Raw genomic sequence first — 16,823 nt, forward strand, 5'->3', positions numbered from 1 at the left:
ATTCAACTGATTGCTGAACTGTCTGGGCCTCTGGCTTATGAACTAATGGTCCGTTGGTACGGAATCACCTGTTTCATCATCACCTTGTCTCCCATATATTACTTATTGAACCTATTTTAAGCCAAATAGGTGACCAAACTGCATGCATTGCATGCTAATTAAGAGGTGCCACAGTTTTTCCCCTAACAATAACTTCAACTCATCAAAGATTGAGCAGACTTCATGGCATATCTCTCTGCCATGTAGCGTGTGAGCATAAAACACATCTTCATCATTATTATGCCTTGCACATGCCTCAGTGTGAGTGTGCCATCTAAGAAATGGCAAGAAAGTGGTCAAAAACAATCATGATTGTTGGAAACATAGAGTTGGAAGATTAAAAAATGATCTTACTGGAAATCAGAGAACGGAACATAGCAAAATATGACGAAGATAAATGATTGCTGGTCCTGGAACTAATATCATCACACACAAACAAACAGCGTGCAACAATATATGCATGCAAAGAAAAAAAAACAACCTACCTATTCATTCTACGACACGAGTTACCAAACAATAACTTTTAGATTTGTTTAGTAGGCGTAGAATTTACGGATGGTTGGTGAACAGGAAAAAGTCGGTGTCTAAAGAGACTTTTAAAAAATATCGCATTGTTGAAAAAAATCGCCGCCAAACAAATCCTTAGCCTTTTTGAAAAACGTCTCATGAAAGTGCTGGTCTTTGATTTTATTATCAAAGATAAATGCGTACATAGATAATAGACAAGATATATAGATAATAGCAAAGATATTTATTCATTTCTACGCGCTTTGGTTCTATATTTCTCAAGGTTATTGGAATTTTCAGTATAATTCTCAGAATTTATTTCAGCAAACCTTGATTTCAATTTCTTTCACATCAAATTTTATTTGGATTGATAACATTTGACGTCACAAATTTCCTTACCCATCATAAAAAAACATCCATAAAGCTTTGAATTCCTTTCGGCAATTTCTGGCGAAAAAAAGAGTAATTCATCTATTTCAGTCCTCTATACATTCTCCGGATAAAATATCCTTCTTTCGAAAAAATATCCAATTCACATGCTAAATATAAAGCTGTTATTTGTTTTAGAACTGCAATTGTTTTTGTTATTGAAATGTTCGGACAAAAAAAGGCGAGTGCAGATATTTTTTGACTGAGCATTTTTACTTTTTTAGCGCCACCATTTTGCAAAAAAAGTCATTTATGACTTGTTGAATGCGCAATAACAGTGAACGGTTTTTCAGCATTCTTATTGGTGTAAATATGTGACGTCATAGGAACAAATAAACGTCGGTGTCAGCAACAGAAATCCCTTGATCACAGCTGACTCCCCGCGCGCCCCGGCTCCACGGCACGGAATTTCTGGATTTCTCATTCAATTCTGTGTTATATAGGCACACGCAGTTTACGTGTGTATTTGTCGCATTAAGTTGGTGAGATGTTTTATAAGGGATGCTCACACCTACAAGAGGCGATGGCCAAAGGTGATGTCCTTCGGGACTACCAGTTGATAAATTCATGGTTTGTCAACTGTGTCAGCGCGGAGGCTCGACTGAAAAAGGTAGGTATTTGCTGATGGTATTGCTCTTTTGGTGGTCTTTCACCCTTACAATTTACTAGAGGAAAACGCGAATGTAATTAAACCTAAAAAAAAATTGAACCTGACCATGAGATTCTATAGATTTTCAGTGCAAAAGCCCATGGCATAAGCCATAACCTGCACATTTCAATTTCATTCCTGTAATAGCATCTAGTAATTACCTGGAAAATAAGGCAATGAATCAGCCATGCAAGCAATCACCTACCTTAATTTGTCTGTGGTTCAATAGATATGCTCACATGCTGTCAGTGTGCTCTCATCAAGCCCCAATATAGTGTCATTATGTGCGTTCCCAATTCCCATGATTTAGATTTTAAGGTGCCAGGCCCTATACCAATACCCTTATGATATGGTTGAACTAGAATTGTTCATCTTCAAGCTAGATTATGGACCACCATTTTTTGTGTCTCCAACATCAGGAATTTGATATGAATTTAAACTTTCAGCTTCATTCCTTAGTAATGTTGATGAAGAGTGGTGGCACTGATAATGGACTCTTTGACAATCTCTTCCAGGCCCTGACATGTGTGTGCCATGTGTGCCACACATATGGCCCTCGACTACATGCATGCCTGAGCTGCATCTACTTTGGGTGTATGAAGCCCAAACACATCCACAAACATGCCAGCGAGAGAAACCACCCACTGGGTAAGCACTCCCTGGGGGCTCTCCTGACTAGTGACTACTGATCTGTTTTAAGCTTCTTTGGACAATATTTCTCAGAAACTGTAAAATGAAAACTTGTTAGAATCGACATTTCTGTTGGTAGAGCTTTTTTTAAGTACTTATAGTTTTAGTTATGATCTCCCTTTTGCTGCTGTTGACAAACATTGCACTGCTAGAGTTATGTGTGTTGTCCATGCTTTTCTGTAATGCTTTAATGATGTGAGGGAATACAACAATATCCATCTCATGAGCATGCCTCCTGCTCTCATTTATGGGTAGATCAGCAGAAACTGATAAACTATTGGGTGAGCATCTACTGACTGCCCACCTTTTCCAACAGCCCTGGATTTGACTCACGGCTATGTGTACTGCTTTGAGTGCGGCGACTACACCTACAACTGGACACTGAGGAAGATCTGCCGCAGGAACAAGGTGCTGGCGGCAAAGTCACTGGGTAAGTTGTTGGAACACAGAAATTCATCGGTACATTCACGTTTTTATTTTCAATTTCACTGACGACGAGTTTGCAGTTTTTTTTGGGGGGGGGGAGGTGGCAATCGATGCTGCGCACTGCGCAGCTTATCTTTTTGGATTGGTATTGAGTTTGGAACTCATCGATGCTGTCCTGACTGATGTGAATCCTAAGGTAGATCCCTGAATTCTTGTAGTCGTCGTAAACGGCTTATTTCTCGTTTTACGACTCGGCAAGCAGCTAACTTGTTGGCGATGGACGGTAAACTACGCGGATGTGGTTATCTTATCTGAAATGAAACTATGATTTGATGCATGCTCCCAATTTCATTCTTTCGATATATTACCTTTGTATGTTTGTTGTTAATATGTCGCTGAGCTCTTACCTACTTTGACGATTTTTAAGTCTCCAAACAAACAGCTTTTATCGATATTGAACACGTCAACCGTGACGTTGTCTTGACACTCGTGTTTGATTTCATCCCTGGCCTAGCTGAAACATTTTAATGTGAAGTTTAGAGAAGGGAATCAGCCAGCAGTATCGTTCGCCATGTCTGGTTATTTGCGGAAATATCTGGGTCGGACCAGTGTCATGTTTGACCTTCAGTGTCACGCTCTGAGCATCCTCCGCACGATATTGACGAACTGCGTCGCTGTCTGCTACTGATCGAATATCCCGGGATATCTGGGCGTGTTATGTCTGTGGGATAAAGGTCCATCTTACACGATTCCTTACACGAAATCATGCAATGCTATGGTTGATGCAATGCTATGTGCTGGATGGGTCGGGATGCATCAAATCAAGTGTTTGGTGACTCACTGTTTACTTGCTAATATGTTCGGTACTTTCGTGATGTTCTCAATAACCGGGTGAGTCGGATGACATCTCTAGGTCCTAGGGCAGAAAGAGCACTAATTCTAATGCTAAAAAATATCAAAAGGGTATGTCTCTGTGACTGTCGTGATATTTTGAATCCCCCTTGGTGACTGCGTCGTACGCATTTCGCCCCTCCCCTCCCCCCCCCCCCGGATCGACCCCGCCCCGCCGACGAGAGCGTCATCTGTTGAGGGATGACGGCCACCGGCAATCGATGATGACGAATGCGGCGCGTCGGATGACGCCCTGCGCCGCCGCCGCCGCCGCTGCGGATCGGTCGATCAGCTGGGCGGCTGCCGCCATCAGCTGATTACCCAGAATGCAGCGGCGGGCAGTCAGCTGACGCGGCGCGGCGCGTGGCGGCGGCTGCGGCGGTTTTTCGCTGGATTGCCGGTAGTTACGGCCGCGTGGGGGAGGGGAGGGGAGGAGGGGGAGAGGGGGAGGGGACTGGTGGTCAAGGCCCTGGAACCAGAGAGCCACGTGGCCGAACGGCCAGAGATAGTTATGGCTGAGAGAGCGCCGTTGCGCAAAAGGGCGGGGGAAGCGAAGCATACACGGGTGAAATTGTAGACGAGGCAAGGAATGGTAGACAGGAAATACAATTTAGTGACTCGTGTTCACTCGTATGCTTATTCATTCACTCATGCCTGTTATTCATTGTATAGGGAGTAGGCACTGTCCGCATTCTTTTAGTTCGTATTATTTAGTTATAGGTAACCGTGTCCTGTACTTTTTTGTAGTGATATGAGTCATTCTTAACACACACACAAAAGCTTGTTTGTATGTTAGCTTCATAAATATATAATGGTCGTCTGGCGATGCTCATGGGTGTCGCGGCTGCGTCCTTGTTTAACAAAGTGCGCTGTGTTCTTGTGAACGCTCCTCTCGTGAATTGTCAGCATAATCGTACCAGTGATTCCTAACTAAGCGAGCTGCTGCGTTTATTTTGAACTTCGTTTCTGCGCATCAATTTGCTGACTGACGATCAGCCCAAACTTCAGCTGTGGGTCGATGTCGCAGGAATTCCCCGCTGTTTCCCAGAATAGACGGAAATATTGGCGCGAATGGCGCGGAATTCCGCCATGTGCGGAATACCAATGAGGCCGAATTCTGAGAATGAGCGCGGGTTCCGTGAGAAGCGGGCGCGCGTTTGGATAATTCTGAAAATATCTGACGTGGAAACAACGTGACGCGGGTATATGCGGGTCATTGCTTTGTTCCCATGCGGACTGTGTGAGTCGCATGCGAGTTGGTGGTATTTTCGGGCGTAACTCTTGCGCATTTGTTGTTATGTTCATCCAGACTGCGGGTGATTTGCGGTTACGCAATGCAGGTAATGATGAATCTCGAAATATACCGCCCGATGTTGTGTGAAATTTAAATGATGTGTTCGTGCAGCTGTCTCTAATCTTGAGGTATTTTCTTGTCGTTTTTGCATAATTTAGCAGCATACTGTCAAGGTCTCTGACCCCGGTGTGTTGTTTTGCGCCCGTTTGTCGTATGAATCCGAGATCTCTTACGTAACGTTTTGCTGTCGCGTGTGGCAGAGATTCCGGCCGACTGAAGCTGTCTTTGATTATTCATGTTTTGTTGTGTGTCCGTTACCGCAGACATCCCATCCGACGCCTGTCTGATTCTGAAGTTTTGTTTTGTGCCAGATTGTTGCATGATACAAGCTTTGATTTAACCCGCGCCACCAGGTCACCAGGTCACTTGAAGTGACCTCACCTCATAAAAAGTTTCAATGTCTGCCATAGCTACACCGAGTGACTGATCGCTTTGAAACTTTAAGCGATTGCTAAGAGCAATAGCATGTACAAAATGTATATCTCAGAATTTTGATATCGATGACCTAAGGTCAGGTCAATTTTGCGACCTCCCCATTATAAGTCAACGGGAGAAAATTGAAATGCGCTTCTTTTGGACAAAAGACATTATAAACACTCCCAAACACTGAATTACAAGTGGTTTAGACTTACTGAACATGAAAATGGTGTCTGTGACCCCTGGCTATGCCCTGAGGTCATCTTAGGTCACGAATGGTATCTAACAGTTTTTCGCAAATAACTTTTGATAGAGGCATGCTAGATCGATGAAAACGCCTTAGATGTGTTCAGCTTGACGATACGGATCGACTGATATGCAACATGACCCTTTCCGGTCAGGTCATGACCTTGACCTGAGGTCAAATTTTCAAGTTGACCTTTCAAGGTCAAGTTATAGTTCATTCGATGCGTCTTGACGAGAGGAGCACGATGCCGGTAAAAGTAAGCTCGTACAAGGCTTAGGTCAAAAGTTATTGCAGAAAAACTGTTTTCGAAAAAATCGGCTATTTTTGCAGTTTTTGCCCCCTGCAGGCAAAACCGTTGACGTTAGGTCAAATCAGAGAGAAATACTCAGAAAGGGCGTTAATAGGGCTATCGAATGCGCTTTTCCGCGGCGCTGTAGCTCTATTGGTTCCCGAGTTGTGCGTTGGCTTCTTGGAAATTGTCAACATTCGACCTGGAAATCGGCGAAATTTTGCCTTCAATGACCTCTGGTGACCTGACCTTTGACCTGACCAAAAAATTCACCGAAGTGATTTCGTCATTATTTTTGGCGCTCTTTCGAACGCCGCCTTCCGCGTATCGCTACGTGGCCCAGGAGCCGAGTTAGAAGGGGGGGGTGTTCAGACACCCCCCCCCCAGCAGGGCGTGGAAATCCAGGACCCCCAGCCGGGCGCGGGTTAACACGCGCAGTGGAAGGGGGGGGGGCGGATTTCGCCCACCCCCCCCCTGTTTTTCGCCAATAACTCGCGCCGCAAGCATAATATCAATGTGAAATTTCGGCTATCTGTCCAGAATTGAATTGCGGATCTTCTCATGCAAGAAGTAAGAAAATCGGTTCACAACTTTTCTAGTAATAGCGGTGTAAAGTCAAACATCCTGCCGCCGCGGCAGCGCGGCGGCGCGGCGGCCGGCGCTAGCCGTTACGCGCCGCCTGAATTGTAGACTGTGCCGGGGCGGGACGGTTCCGTCTTTACATCGCGCTCCTTACCGCTGATTACATTAGATTCGCGTCAAATTCGGTGAGAAGACTGAGAAATGTACAGGCAATCATATGGTCAAAGAATTTTGGAAATCGGCCAGTAACAACTTGAGTTATGAGTGTGTAAACACAAAATTGTGATTGCCGCGTTTCCCGCGTCGGCCGATCCCGCTTCAGCCGGCGACATCTTACCCTTAGCAGGCTTCTAACTGCCATATTTATTGTTGGATTATCTAGAAATTCACCATACATACTCACAAATGTTTGTTCTTTCGTATAGTGAAAGATTAAAGAAAATCGGCCGGTAACTTTTTGAGTTATCGGCATGTAAACGCAAAAAAGTCGCTAATATGGCAGATTTGACCACATTTGACCTCATTTGACCTTGAAGATATTGACCTAGGGTCATGAAATTCACACACAACAGAATTCCCCATGGCCCCCACCTACCCTCCAAATTTCGTCTTTCTAGCTCCAGTGGGAGCTGAGATCTTAGGGGGGGGGGCGACATCCGCCCCCCCCCCCCTTCCACTGGGCGTAGTACTCGCAACCCTTCCACTGCGCGTGTTAACGTTTTATGTCCGTTTACCACAAAGATTCCTGATGACTACTGTCTGATCCCGACGTTTATGTTTTGTGTCTGCTTTCCACATGAATCCTAGCTCCCTAATTTGACGTTTTATTGTCCGTTTACCGCAGGAATTCCGGCTCTATTTTGACGTTTTCTGTCCGTTGTTGCAGGTATTCCTGCCAACAATGCCTCTGAGTGTCCAGGTAGCTGTCTGATGCTGACGTTTAGTTTTGTGTTCGTTTGCCGCAGGCATTCCTGCCGACAACTCGTGGGAGCCGTGCCCTGAGGAGATCGAGCTGCTCAAGTACCACACCGACCGGCGCAAGGTCACGTCCAACTCCACAATTGGTTAGTGGGACGGACAGAGGTTGTTGGTTGTGGGCTCGAACGGGGCCCGGGCTCTGTGACTGACTTTAGGGGGGGGGGGCTACCCACACTTGGGAAACTGAGACTCTGAGAATTAGGCTGAAACGGTGGAAACTGGGAGCTGGAGAAGAGGACAGATAATCGGAATATAATGCTGGGAAATCGGACTGAAATCGATCGGATGACCATGCTGGATGCTTAGGAAATGGGGATTGGGAACGCAGCGCTGAGCTACCCTCCGTTGTATGGATCTCTTACGCGTCTTGTATTGGAGAGACTTACGCCTTGTATGTGACTGTTGACTTACGAAATGTGGGTCGTATCTGAATGGCGTAGCGGCAAAGTTCTGCCGTTTGGAGTTTCCGCCAACTACAGCAGTACTGTTTACTGACATTGATCCCGTACCATCCCCGGGCTGGATGGTCGAGCTGACCTTCAGTGTCCCCGATCTGACAGCAAGACAGCGCTGAATGCTTAAACCGTCAGATTGGAGCGTTTGCGACTCTCGATTTGATGATAAAGGTTATAGGTCGATGGTTTTTGGTTGTTTTTCCGATCGGTGTTTCTAATCGTAATCCGTGATCCGGATACCGAATCCTTGTGCTCCGCGAACCGGAATTCACTGATCCGTGTTTGCCAAACTCCCGTTACAGATGCTCAGAATGTGAACATCAATAACAAATATCTACTTTTCGGCGATTTATTCAGGCAAATATTGCACTTTCTACATATTTTGCTACACATTCGTGTTATGGTACTTGCTACATTTTCTGCAACATGTTACCGTTTTATCACATTTATTATTCATTTAAACCTTGTGCCAATATGCTGTGCGGCACCCTACAACAAAGCGATGGCCTTTTCTCTAACACGTCTCCCACCCCTCCTCTCTCGACAGGTCTGCGCGGGATGATCAACCTGGGCAACACCTGTTTCATGTCGACAATCCTTCAGGCCCTCACACACACGCCCATGCTGCGGGACTATTTCCTGGGCGACAAGCATCTCTGCCTGGCGCCCGATCCGGACCGCTGCCTGGCCTGCCAGATCAACAGTCTGTTCCAGCAGGTAGGTTGCGGGTGGTGGTCCATTTGGGGAGTTGGATGCTTCGGGACGTGAAGTATACGAAATGTGTCTCAAGTAGGGCTGGATATGCTTCTTGATACTGAAAACCTAGCGCCTTTGGACGTTGACTGCTATTTTGTTTTCGAAACTCGACGTATTTGACCGCAGTGCTTGCTCCATTTTTTTTTATACATCCTGTCTTTAAACGCTGTTTTGCACGTATCACGACTATAATCTTGCTTTAGGTCTTCCTTGTTCACGCTCGTAGCATTCGTTCGAACCTTTATCTCTTCTTTGATTACTGTCCCCGCATCGTAGGTCATCATGGCAGCGAAGTTTAAAAGCGCTGATAACCTCAGCTGCGTAGTTCGTCCGCCCAGAAAACCCAAACATCATTACCTACGACCCAAGATCACAGTCGGTAAAACACCTCACCGACAGTCTGTCTCAGCCTCTCTGACACATACCCCCCCCCCCCCCCGCCCCTCCGTCTATCAGCTGTACGGAGGCCAGCGGACAGCCCTGGCGCCCACCCGGCTCCTACACATGATCTGGACCAGTGCCAAACATCTGGCCGGATACGAACAACAGGTGAGCCGTGGTGATGTCATCGGTGACGTCATAGGGAGAGTGGTGATGTCATAGATATTGAGATTGAATCGAGCACGGGTCATGTTGATACCAGAAATAAGCAAATGTGAGCAGGCGAATGATGGATGCATTGATTGATTGTTTTGGATAGTTTCGTTATTGGATTGTTTCATTCATTCGTTCATTTTGCTCCCAATTCATTCATCCACTCATTCATTCATTTTTCGTTTAACCCATTCATTCATGGATCCATTCATCGATTCATTCATTCATTCGTGTTCCTCCACCATTTGTGTTGTGTGCTTCATTGACTTATCTCACCGATCGAACGGCTAGTGACGCACGTTTTCTATTCATACCAACCTGGCTCCCACACAACATCCAGAACAGTTGATTTTGCCTACCATTATCATCATTCAACCCTGCCATTCAGCCCGCGGTCTTGATCGCTTTTCGTGACGTTCTGATGTAACTGACGTATGACATCATTCTGACGCTGGGCTGATATGCATGATATTTTATGTGTTGACATGGTGACTTTCTGACGTATTTTACACCAACTTTCTTATATGTTGACGCCCTTCTGTGTCTGCATCATGCATTGCTAACTTTGGACATGCCTAAATTATGCTCTGAAAATCATAATATAGATATGCAGACTGTTATACTAACGTGCTCAGTGCTCGCGGCCTTGCGTGATGGTATGCTAATATTTTGCTGCCCCATCGCCGCCAGGACGCCCACGAGTTCTTCATGGCGATCCTGGACCTGCTGCACCAGCAGATGAAGCCCTTCCAGCGGGACCGCACGCCTCAGGAGGGTGGGGGAGGGGGCGGCGGCGGCTCGGCCGGCTGCCGCTGTATCATCGACACCATCTTCACGGGTGGACTGCAGAGTGACGTCGTCTGTCTGAGCTGCAAGTGGGTGCTAATTGACTGTTGCGTGGTGAAAGCCGTTGATGACGTAACGTGTTTTCATGTTATACCGTAATGTTATAACGTAATGTTACGGCCCTGCCTTGTCATGAAGTGATTTGATTATTTCGTACTTGTGGTAAGAGGTGTTGAGCGATATTCTACATACTCGAGTAGAAAATCGCTCAACGTTCAACGTTCTTTCCTTGTGTTCGGTAATTGGTATGCTCTCCCGAAGTCATGCCATTATTCTTCTATAAGATTTTTTCGTCCATGAGCTATCATTTTTTTCCTGCCACTTCCTCATTTCAGTGTCGTAACAGCATGTCAGGTGTCATCTCAACAGGACTTTGTGATGTGTTTTCTCTTTTCCCTTCTTCTAACGTGTCATGTCCCACCTCTAAAAATCGTCGTTTCCCCCTCTCCACCAATGAGGTATCTTTTCTCTCTCCCCAGTAACGTGTCGACGACGATCGACCCGTTCTGGGACATATCGCTGGACCTGGCGCCGCTGGAGCTGAACCAGTCGACACCGACCACGCTGGAGGACTGTCTGGAGCAGTTCACACGACAGGAGCACCTCGGTAAGAGAGACGCTGACGCTGCTGCGCCTTTCCCGTGGGAGTATGGTCGTGCCAGTTCTGCCGTGCAAAGGCAAAAACGATTACGTCGGGTCTGAGGTCATTACGTCAGGGCAGGGGTCACCCGAACATATTGTGTTTGGCTCTACACGTCAGAGTTATTTCATGGCGCCCCAAGAGTAGCCGGCACCGGCAACACCCGAGCCGGTGAAGGAACCCCCAGGGGCGCCGCCTGGCAAGAGGAGTGAAACAGTCATGCGACCTGGAGAAGTCTCCGATCTGTTCGCCTCTGCTGATGAATTCTCCGAGCTACTGGAGGAGGGAGCGGAGGCCAGCGAGGCGGCGGAGACGGCCGGCAAAACCAACCGTCACCAGCTGCAGTGGAAGGAGAGCGGCTCTGGAAAAAGGCGCCGCCAGGGCTCGGGGAAGCTCGACCGGAGAGGAAAATACGATGCCAAGAGGGCGGGTGGCGCGCGAGGACGTCGCCTGAAGTAGATTCGGGATGCAGTGGGAGGGGAAGGGGTGCCGCATACGCTGTCGTGCCGCCTTGTTCATGGTTAGATAGATTATACCGTGATTATTTTACTGGTACGTAAGAAAGCTTCTTCAAAAATAAAAAAGAGTAGCCCCTCCCTAGCTTCTCTTATTGGACCCGTTTTTTTTTTCACTTTTTCACCTGGCAAAAAGAGAACTTAAAAGGGTTTTGTTTTTCGATATTGGTGCTGGCTTCTCGCTATTCGGAACATCCCATATTATTCAATAGCAGCTTTGCCTTTCTGCTCAAACTGAATCAAAAGGACATGCAAGGGTGCTTCTAGACAGATGAAAATCACTCCGTGTTTTGTGATCCGCTGTCTAGCTGTTTGACATTGCTGTCACTGCTAACCAGATAAGTAGATTACAGTTTGGGATGGCTCTTATCTTCACGGTACTTTACCGAAAGATCTGAACGTTACATGTCAATAACTGGCTATTGGAGTTGTGCTTGAGTGGTGTTTGCGACACACGTCAGGTATATTTTGCACGCCGCCATGTTTCACGATTCGATTAGGCAAGACTCTCATCCTCATCCAGCAATGATTGCAGATTTCCAATGGAGCTTATTAATTGAAACATTATTGCCTTAGCACTTGCAGTTGATAATAACCATGCAATGCCATTGGCATTATCAGCATAAAACAGCCAATGATGCTGCTTTTTGATAAACTGTTTATGGGCTGTTTTATACTGATGAACAGTTAAGTAAAAAGTGGCATTGACCTTTACTCGTTATCAATAAAGGTACTCTTGTCGCCGATCCCGTATATCACCTGACGTCACGGTGTGTTTTTTCCGTCTGTTTCAGGGAGCAGCGCAAAGATCAAGTGCGTCAGCTGTGACTCGTACCAAGAATCGACCAAACAGCTGACCATGAAGGAACTGCCCATCGTCGCCAGCTTCCATCTGAAGGTGAGTTGAAGCGATATTATTTCATACGCTTTTCATTTCCTTGTTTGCTTGCGCGTGGGTCCCAATGACATTAGGAAACCATGAGACCACTTTCTTCAAAACTTACGACTTAGGTTTGAACATCGGACAATCAATGCAAAGCGACCACAAGCAATAATTTACCCCAGATGCATTTACAAAGTAATGCATATTACAAGATCTGTGAACGATGCTAAACACAAAATTCGTTTGTAATTCGCATTTCTAGTTCTTATATCAGCAGCTGGCTGCTGGATAGCTGATCTCTTTCCGGGCGCAGTACCGTTAGTGGCTTACTCGTAGAGCAATGTTTGCTCGATCGGCCCACGATGGAATGTCGATTACGGGATGCAAACAGTCGTTGATACGCTATCGGCTACTCCACATTTCGCGACCATGTGGCTGGGTACCCCTGCTCCCGCTTTGATTTTCATCTCCTTTCCGTTCGGACATGAAGCTTTTTCTGAATAGGTTTCTCTATTTTGTCTCCTTTCTCCTTCAGCCCGTACTTCTCTGACCTCAGCTGCTCCTCCACTCTGGCTTCACCTCTACCCTCTGACCGATTTCTGCCATCATCTTACCTCTTACTGTCATCTGACCCCCTACGACCCTCCATACCCATCACCTCTGACACTTGACCCATATGATTTTCTCTGACGATACCCTTCTAACCTCTCTAACAGTTCCAACCCGGGTGTCTCTCATACATCTTCTAAGTGACCTAACCGGAACCCTTACCCCTCTCACAGCGGTTCGAGCACACGAGTCGGCTGCGGAAGAAGATTTCGACAGTGGTGCGGTTTCCGGAGGAGCTGGACATGACGCCCTACCTCTCCCGCTGTCGGAACAACAACAACTTCCGCCAGGAGCGCGTCTTCAACAACAACCTGTGAGTGAATGCGTGGGTAGGGGACGGGAAGGGGAGAGGGCTGGCCGAGAGCGGGAGGTAAGGATGAGCCTCTCGCTAGGGTTTGGCAACGGTTTGTTGTAGGTAGGGGGGACTTTGTGGAAAGGCTTCGACTTTGAGAAAACCATGTGGTCGCTGTTGATACGTTACCGATCATGCTCAGTTACAAAGTTCTCAGCTATGCTATGGGGTGATGACGATTGACAATCATGCGTGCGCTGAGAACAACATCAATCGGTGTGATTAGGACTAGTTCACCACATTGACTCCATAGATGATCCCTTGTACATGATTCGTGACGACACCCGTACCCCTTCTCTTCAGGTACTCTCTGTACGCGGTGGTGAACCACATCGGCACGCTGGAGGCGGGCCACTACATCGTCTACATCCGGCAGCACCGTGACAACTGGTTCAAGTGTGACGACCACATCATCACACGGGCCACGCTGCGGGACGTGCTCAACAGCGAGGGGTGAGACGCGAGCGGGGAGATTTGACCTCTGAGCCTGAGAGAGCTGACCTATTGCTGAGAGTTGCTGAGCTGACCTATTTGACTGAGTCTCTAAAGCTGGCCTACTCAACCTCTGATCTATTAACTCTGACTTCTGAGTCACGAGTTGACCTCTGAAATGATCTTTCATCTCTGAGCTGGTTTCTGACCTCTGAGCTGATTTTTTATATGACTTGACTTTCAGTGTTACCTTCACGATATTCAATGGCAGGATTAGGTTTGATAAAAGGGTGGAAGGAATTATCGATGCCTCCATGGTGGCTTGGTGAAAATATGTGATCTATTTTAGCGTCCATCATCCCTTACCTTTCGGATTTCGAGTTTGCCAACTTTCCCAAACAATTATGCTGGTCTTTTTCATCATTGTTTCTCTATTGATAATTTTGTTTGCATCCAACCTGCGGGCTATTTTTATCCCCGCAGTTGTTGTGTACATACATACTGTGTACATACTGCACGTTGTACCTGTGTTTAACTCTACTATCGTGTCTGTTTTCAGGTACCTGCTGTTCTATCACAAGCACCGCCTGGAGTATAGCTACGAATGAGCAGACGCACCCCCTCCCCCTCCCCTACAGACCCCTTACCCCCATCCCGGCCGTCTTTCGCGAATGGACGGCGTAGCGACTCGAACTTTGTATATCAACTGTTCACTGTGGAGGCCAATCAAAAATCGTGTCTATCTAATTGTACTCTGCGCATGTTGTGATTTCTACTTTATGTGATACGCTCGCTGGCGAGCTGAGCTTTGGAGAAGTATGTGACGAGGTAGGTTATGTAAAATTCGCCGTTTCATGTGTGTGTAGGATGTGGACAATCTGGGTTAACAGCTGTGACCGCGCTGTGCTAGAGCGGCTCGGAAAATATAGGGTTTGGTGTACGGCTTACGGCTCGGTGTGAGTTTACCACATGTCTCAGGTCGTCCGCGGTGGCGCTGGATCCGGCTGCCTCCCGCCGCGGAGTGATGGGGATTTAGTTGTTCTCGGTCCGCGCCGGGTTTTCGGTCTTCTTCGGTGGGCTGTTTGAGTGTTTCTGCGGACAATAGCCACTCAAGACCACATTTCTTCCGCCGTCGATGTAGCCTGTGCGCGGGAACGGACGAAGACGATCGTGAGCTGGTGGCGTGACTGGGAAACTGTGATTCCCTCAGCGGCTGATAGATGTCTCTGGGGTACGTGTCGGAAGGGATCTTCGGTGGCTGTAGTCTTTTCGCCGCGTAGTTTCGGCACCTCGGCCCTGGCGGCTGCAGTGGCGCCGCTCCGCGGCCGGAACCGCAAGCTGTGATGTGCAGCGTCGCCGGTAGGTGGCAGCGCCGCTCGCTCACTCGGCCGTTGACACGGTCTTTCAGTGTTACTCATGAACGTAGGTGTATGCGCGCGCGCGTGTATGTGTGCGAGTGGTGGCGACTTGTCTCAGTGACGTCATGTGACATCACACACGTATCTCGCCCGTCCACAGTTCGCCAGTCTGGACCATGCTAGAGCAACTCTGACCTCATATCGCGCTGACGTCACTCCATGTCACGTGACTCCGCCGTGTCAGTCGTGTCGGGTCACTCGGTAATTTGATCGGTACATACTTGCCCACCTCCTGGGTCGCCGGCCGGCCCCCTGACCCCTCGAAAGGGTCCAGAGTCCGGCAGGAACAGTTCCTACTTGGTTGTGCATGCGTTTTTGTTGCGTCAGGGGTCGCTCCGGCCCTCGGGGATTATCTCCAGACCAGTCGACGCCCCGCCCGTGAGAACCTTTGGTACATTGCAGCGCGAAATACATACACGGAGGGATGCGAACGACTTGGTTTGAGTTTTTAATGAGTTTGGTGTCGATAACGACAGTAGGCTGTTGATGGGTGACGCAGTCTTCAGCCCAGCGAAGTTCGATAGGACTAACGTGTCTTCGGAATTTGTCAGAGAGTAACGGGAAGCTCACACCTAACGTCTGCACTGAGAGCAGAGATAAAAGCCTACAATTATCGCGCTGCGAAAGGTCTGGCCAGCGGCGACGCAATTCATTCATGGCTCCCGGATTCGGGCAATGGGGTAAGAATTTAGAAGGGACCAGACAAAAAAGTATTCGATTGCGTTTTCTGCGCTTTTTTAAATTCTAGCACAATTGGCTTACGAAATGCGGTCTCATTTGTCAGAAATTGTTAACAAGATGGACAATCATCTGAAATAGAGCATTGCCGAAGGCCAAATGTGAGCTTGATTTTTAATTTCCGAGTCCTGATTTTTATTACCACTCTGCACTAATGTAAAGATGGAGCACATGTGTCCTGTGCTGTCTTCGCCCCCCCCCCCCCCGATTTCATTCCTTTACAGTTTACTCCTCCGAATTCCGTGCCTAGCGCCGCCTCTGTCAGCCACTGCCGCCCGCCCCAGTCGCCGTGCCTGGCGCCGCCCCTGCCGCCCCGACCTGCCCCCGGGCGGTGGCCGGTCGGCCGGAGCGAGGCTGGCCGCCGCGCCCGCGAGACTTTGCCATCAGCGCTCGGTGTGTGCGGCTACTTTGAGAGTGGTGACGAATTTGAGTTGAAATTGTGCGAATATTTTTAAAGGTGAGCGAGCCGACATTTTTATCGATTAATCGACAGAATTGTGTACCGTGTGAGATGTGTTTGGAGTTTAATAGCGTTTCGTGAGCTCTACAAACTGCAATAACTACGCACCATTACATAAACGAATGATTATATTGATATAGGCATTGCTCGAACCGTTACGATGCTTTAACTGCAACCTAATTAATCTATGATAAATAAGTACCCCTGATAGTACTCTTTCTGTAATAATACCGGATAGTTTTTTCTGGATCATATTGCAATCAGTTTATTAGTCAATCAATTGCTGGCTCCATCATTCGAGCATTTTTTCAACTCCGGTGTCTTACGGTAGAGCGGCTACTCTTATGTTGGGTATTGGAGTGAATTCATAACGTGTCATTTCTCCAGACCACAGCTCTGAGGTCAACTGCGGCAGTACGTGCGCCACCGTCGTACCGAGATTAGAATCTGCCGGTCAAAACTGAACTGCGGCTATGGAAACTCAAGCTCTCGCAGAGGTATGACATACGTCTACAATTATGTGGTTAAATGTATTGACGTGAACACTTCATGTCATATGGGCGCCGTATGACCATTTCGGTTGAAGGGCCCTAAAGCCCCAGTTTACTAACTGAACACGCCTTAGGT

The 16,823-nt window shown here is 47.5% G+C and overlaps 1 protein-coding gene across 1 annotated transcript; it reads left to right on the plus strand.

The window, feature by feature from the left end:
- The first annotated feature begins 1,156 nt into the window (after nt 1-1,156).
- On the plus strand, nt 1,157-15,426 carry LOC122376328 (ubiquitin carboxyl-terminal hydrolase 22-like). Its single transcript, XM_043356142.1, has 12 exons — nt 1,157-1,585; nt 2,140-2,272; nt 2,631-2,744; nt 7,486-7,584; nt 8,501-8,670; nt 9,166-9,258; nt 9,994-10,178; nt 10,629-10,756; nt 12,099-12,202; nt 12,970-13,109; nt 13,452-13,601; nt 14,140-15,426. Exons 1-12 carry the CDS (start codon nt 1,463-1,465, stop codon nt 14,186-14,188), a joined length of 1,488 nt encoding a protein of 495 aa, XP_043212077.1. The 5' UTR covers nt 1,157-1,462; the 3' UTR covers nt 14,189-15,426.
- Nucleotides 15,427-16,823: the final 1,397 nt, after the last annotated feature.

This window comes from Amphibalanus amphitrite, unplaced genomic scaffold (assembly GCF_019059575.1).
Source record: "Amphibalanus amphitrite isolate SeventyFive unplaced genomic scaffold, NRLGWU_Aamphi_draft 002102F_arrow, whole genome shotgun sequence".
Classification (NCBI taxonomy): domain Eukaryota; kingdom Metazoa; phylum Arthropoda; class Thecostraca; order Balanomorpha; family Balanidae; genus Amphibalanus; species Amphibalanus amphitrite.

What these genes read in the sequence shown, in the direction of transcription:
- LOC122376328 (XM_043356142.1), top strand. Translation starts at nt 1,463, where the DNA reads ATGTTTTATAAGGGATGCTCACACCTACAAGAGGCGATGGCCAAAGGT. An exon ending in CGAGAGAAACCACCCACTGG is followed by an intron (nt 2,273 to 2,630) that starts GTAAGCACTCCC and finishes CTTTTCCAACAG; the next exon opens with CCCTGGATTTGACTCACGGC. An exon ending in CGCGTCTTCAACAACAACCT is followed by an intron (nt 13,110 to 13,451) that starts GTGAGTGAATGC and finishes CCTTCTCTTCAG; the next exon opens with GTACTCTCTGTACGCGGTGG.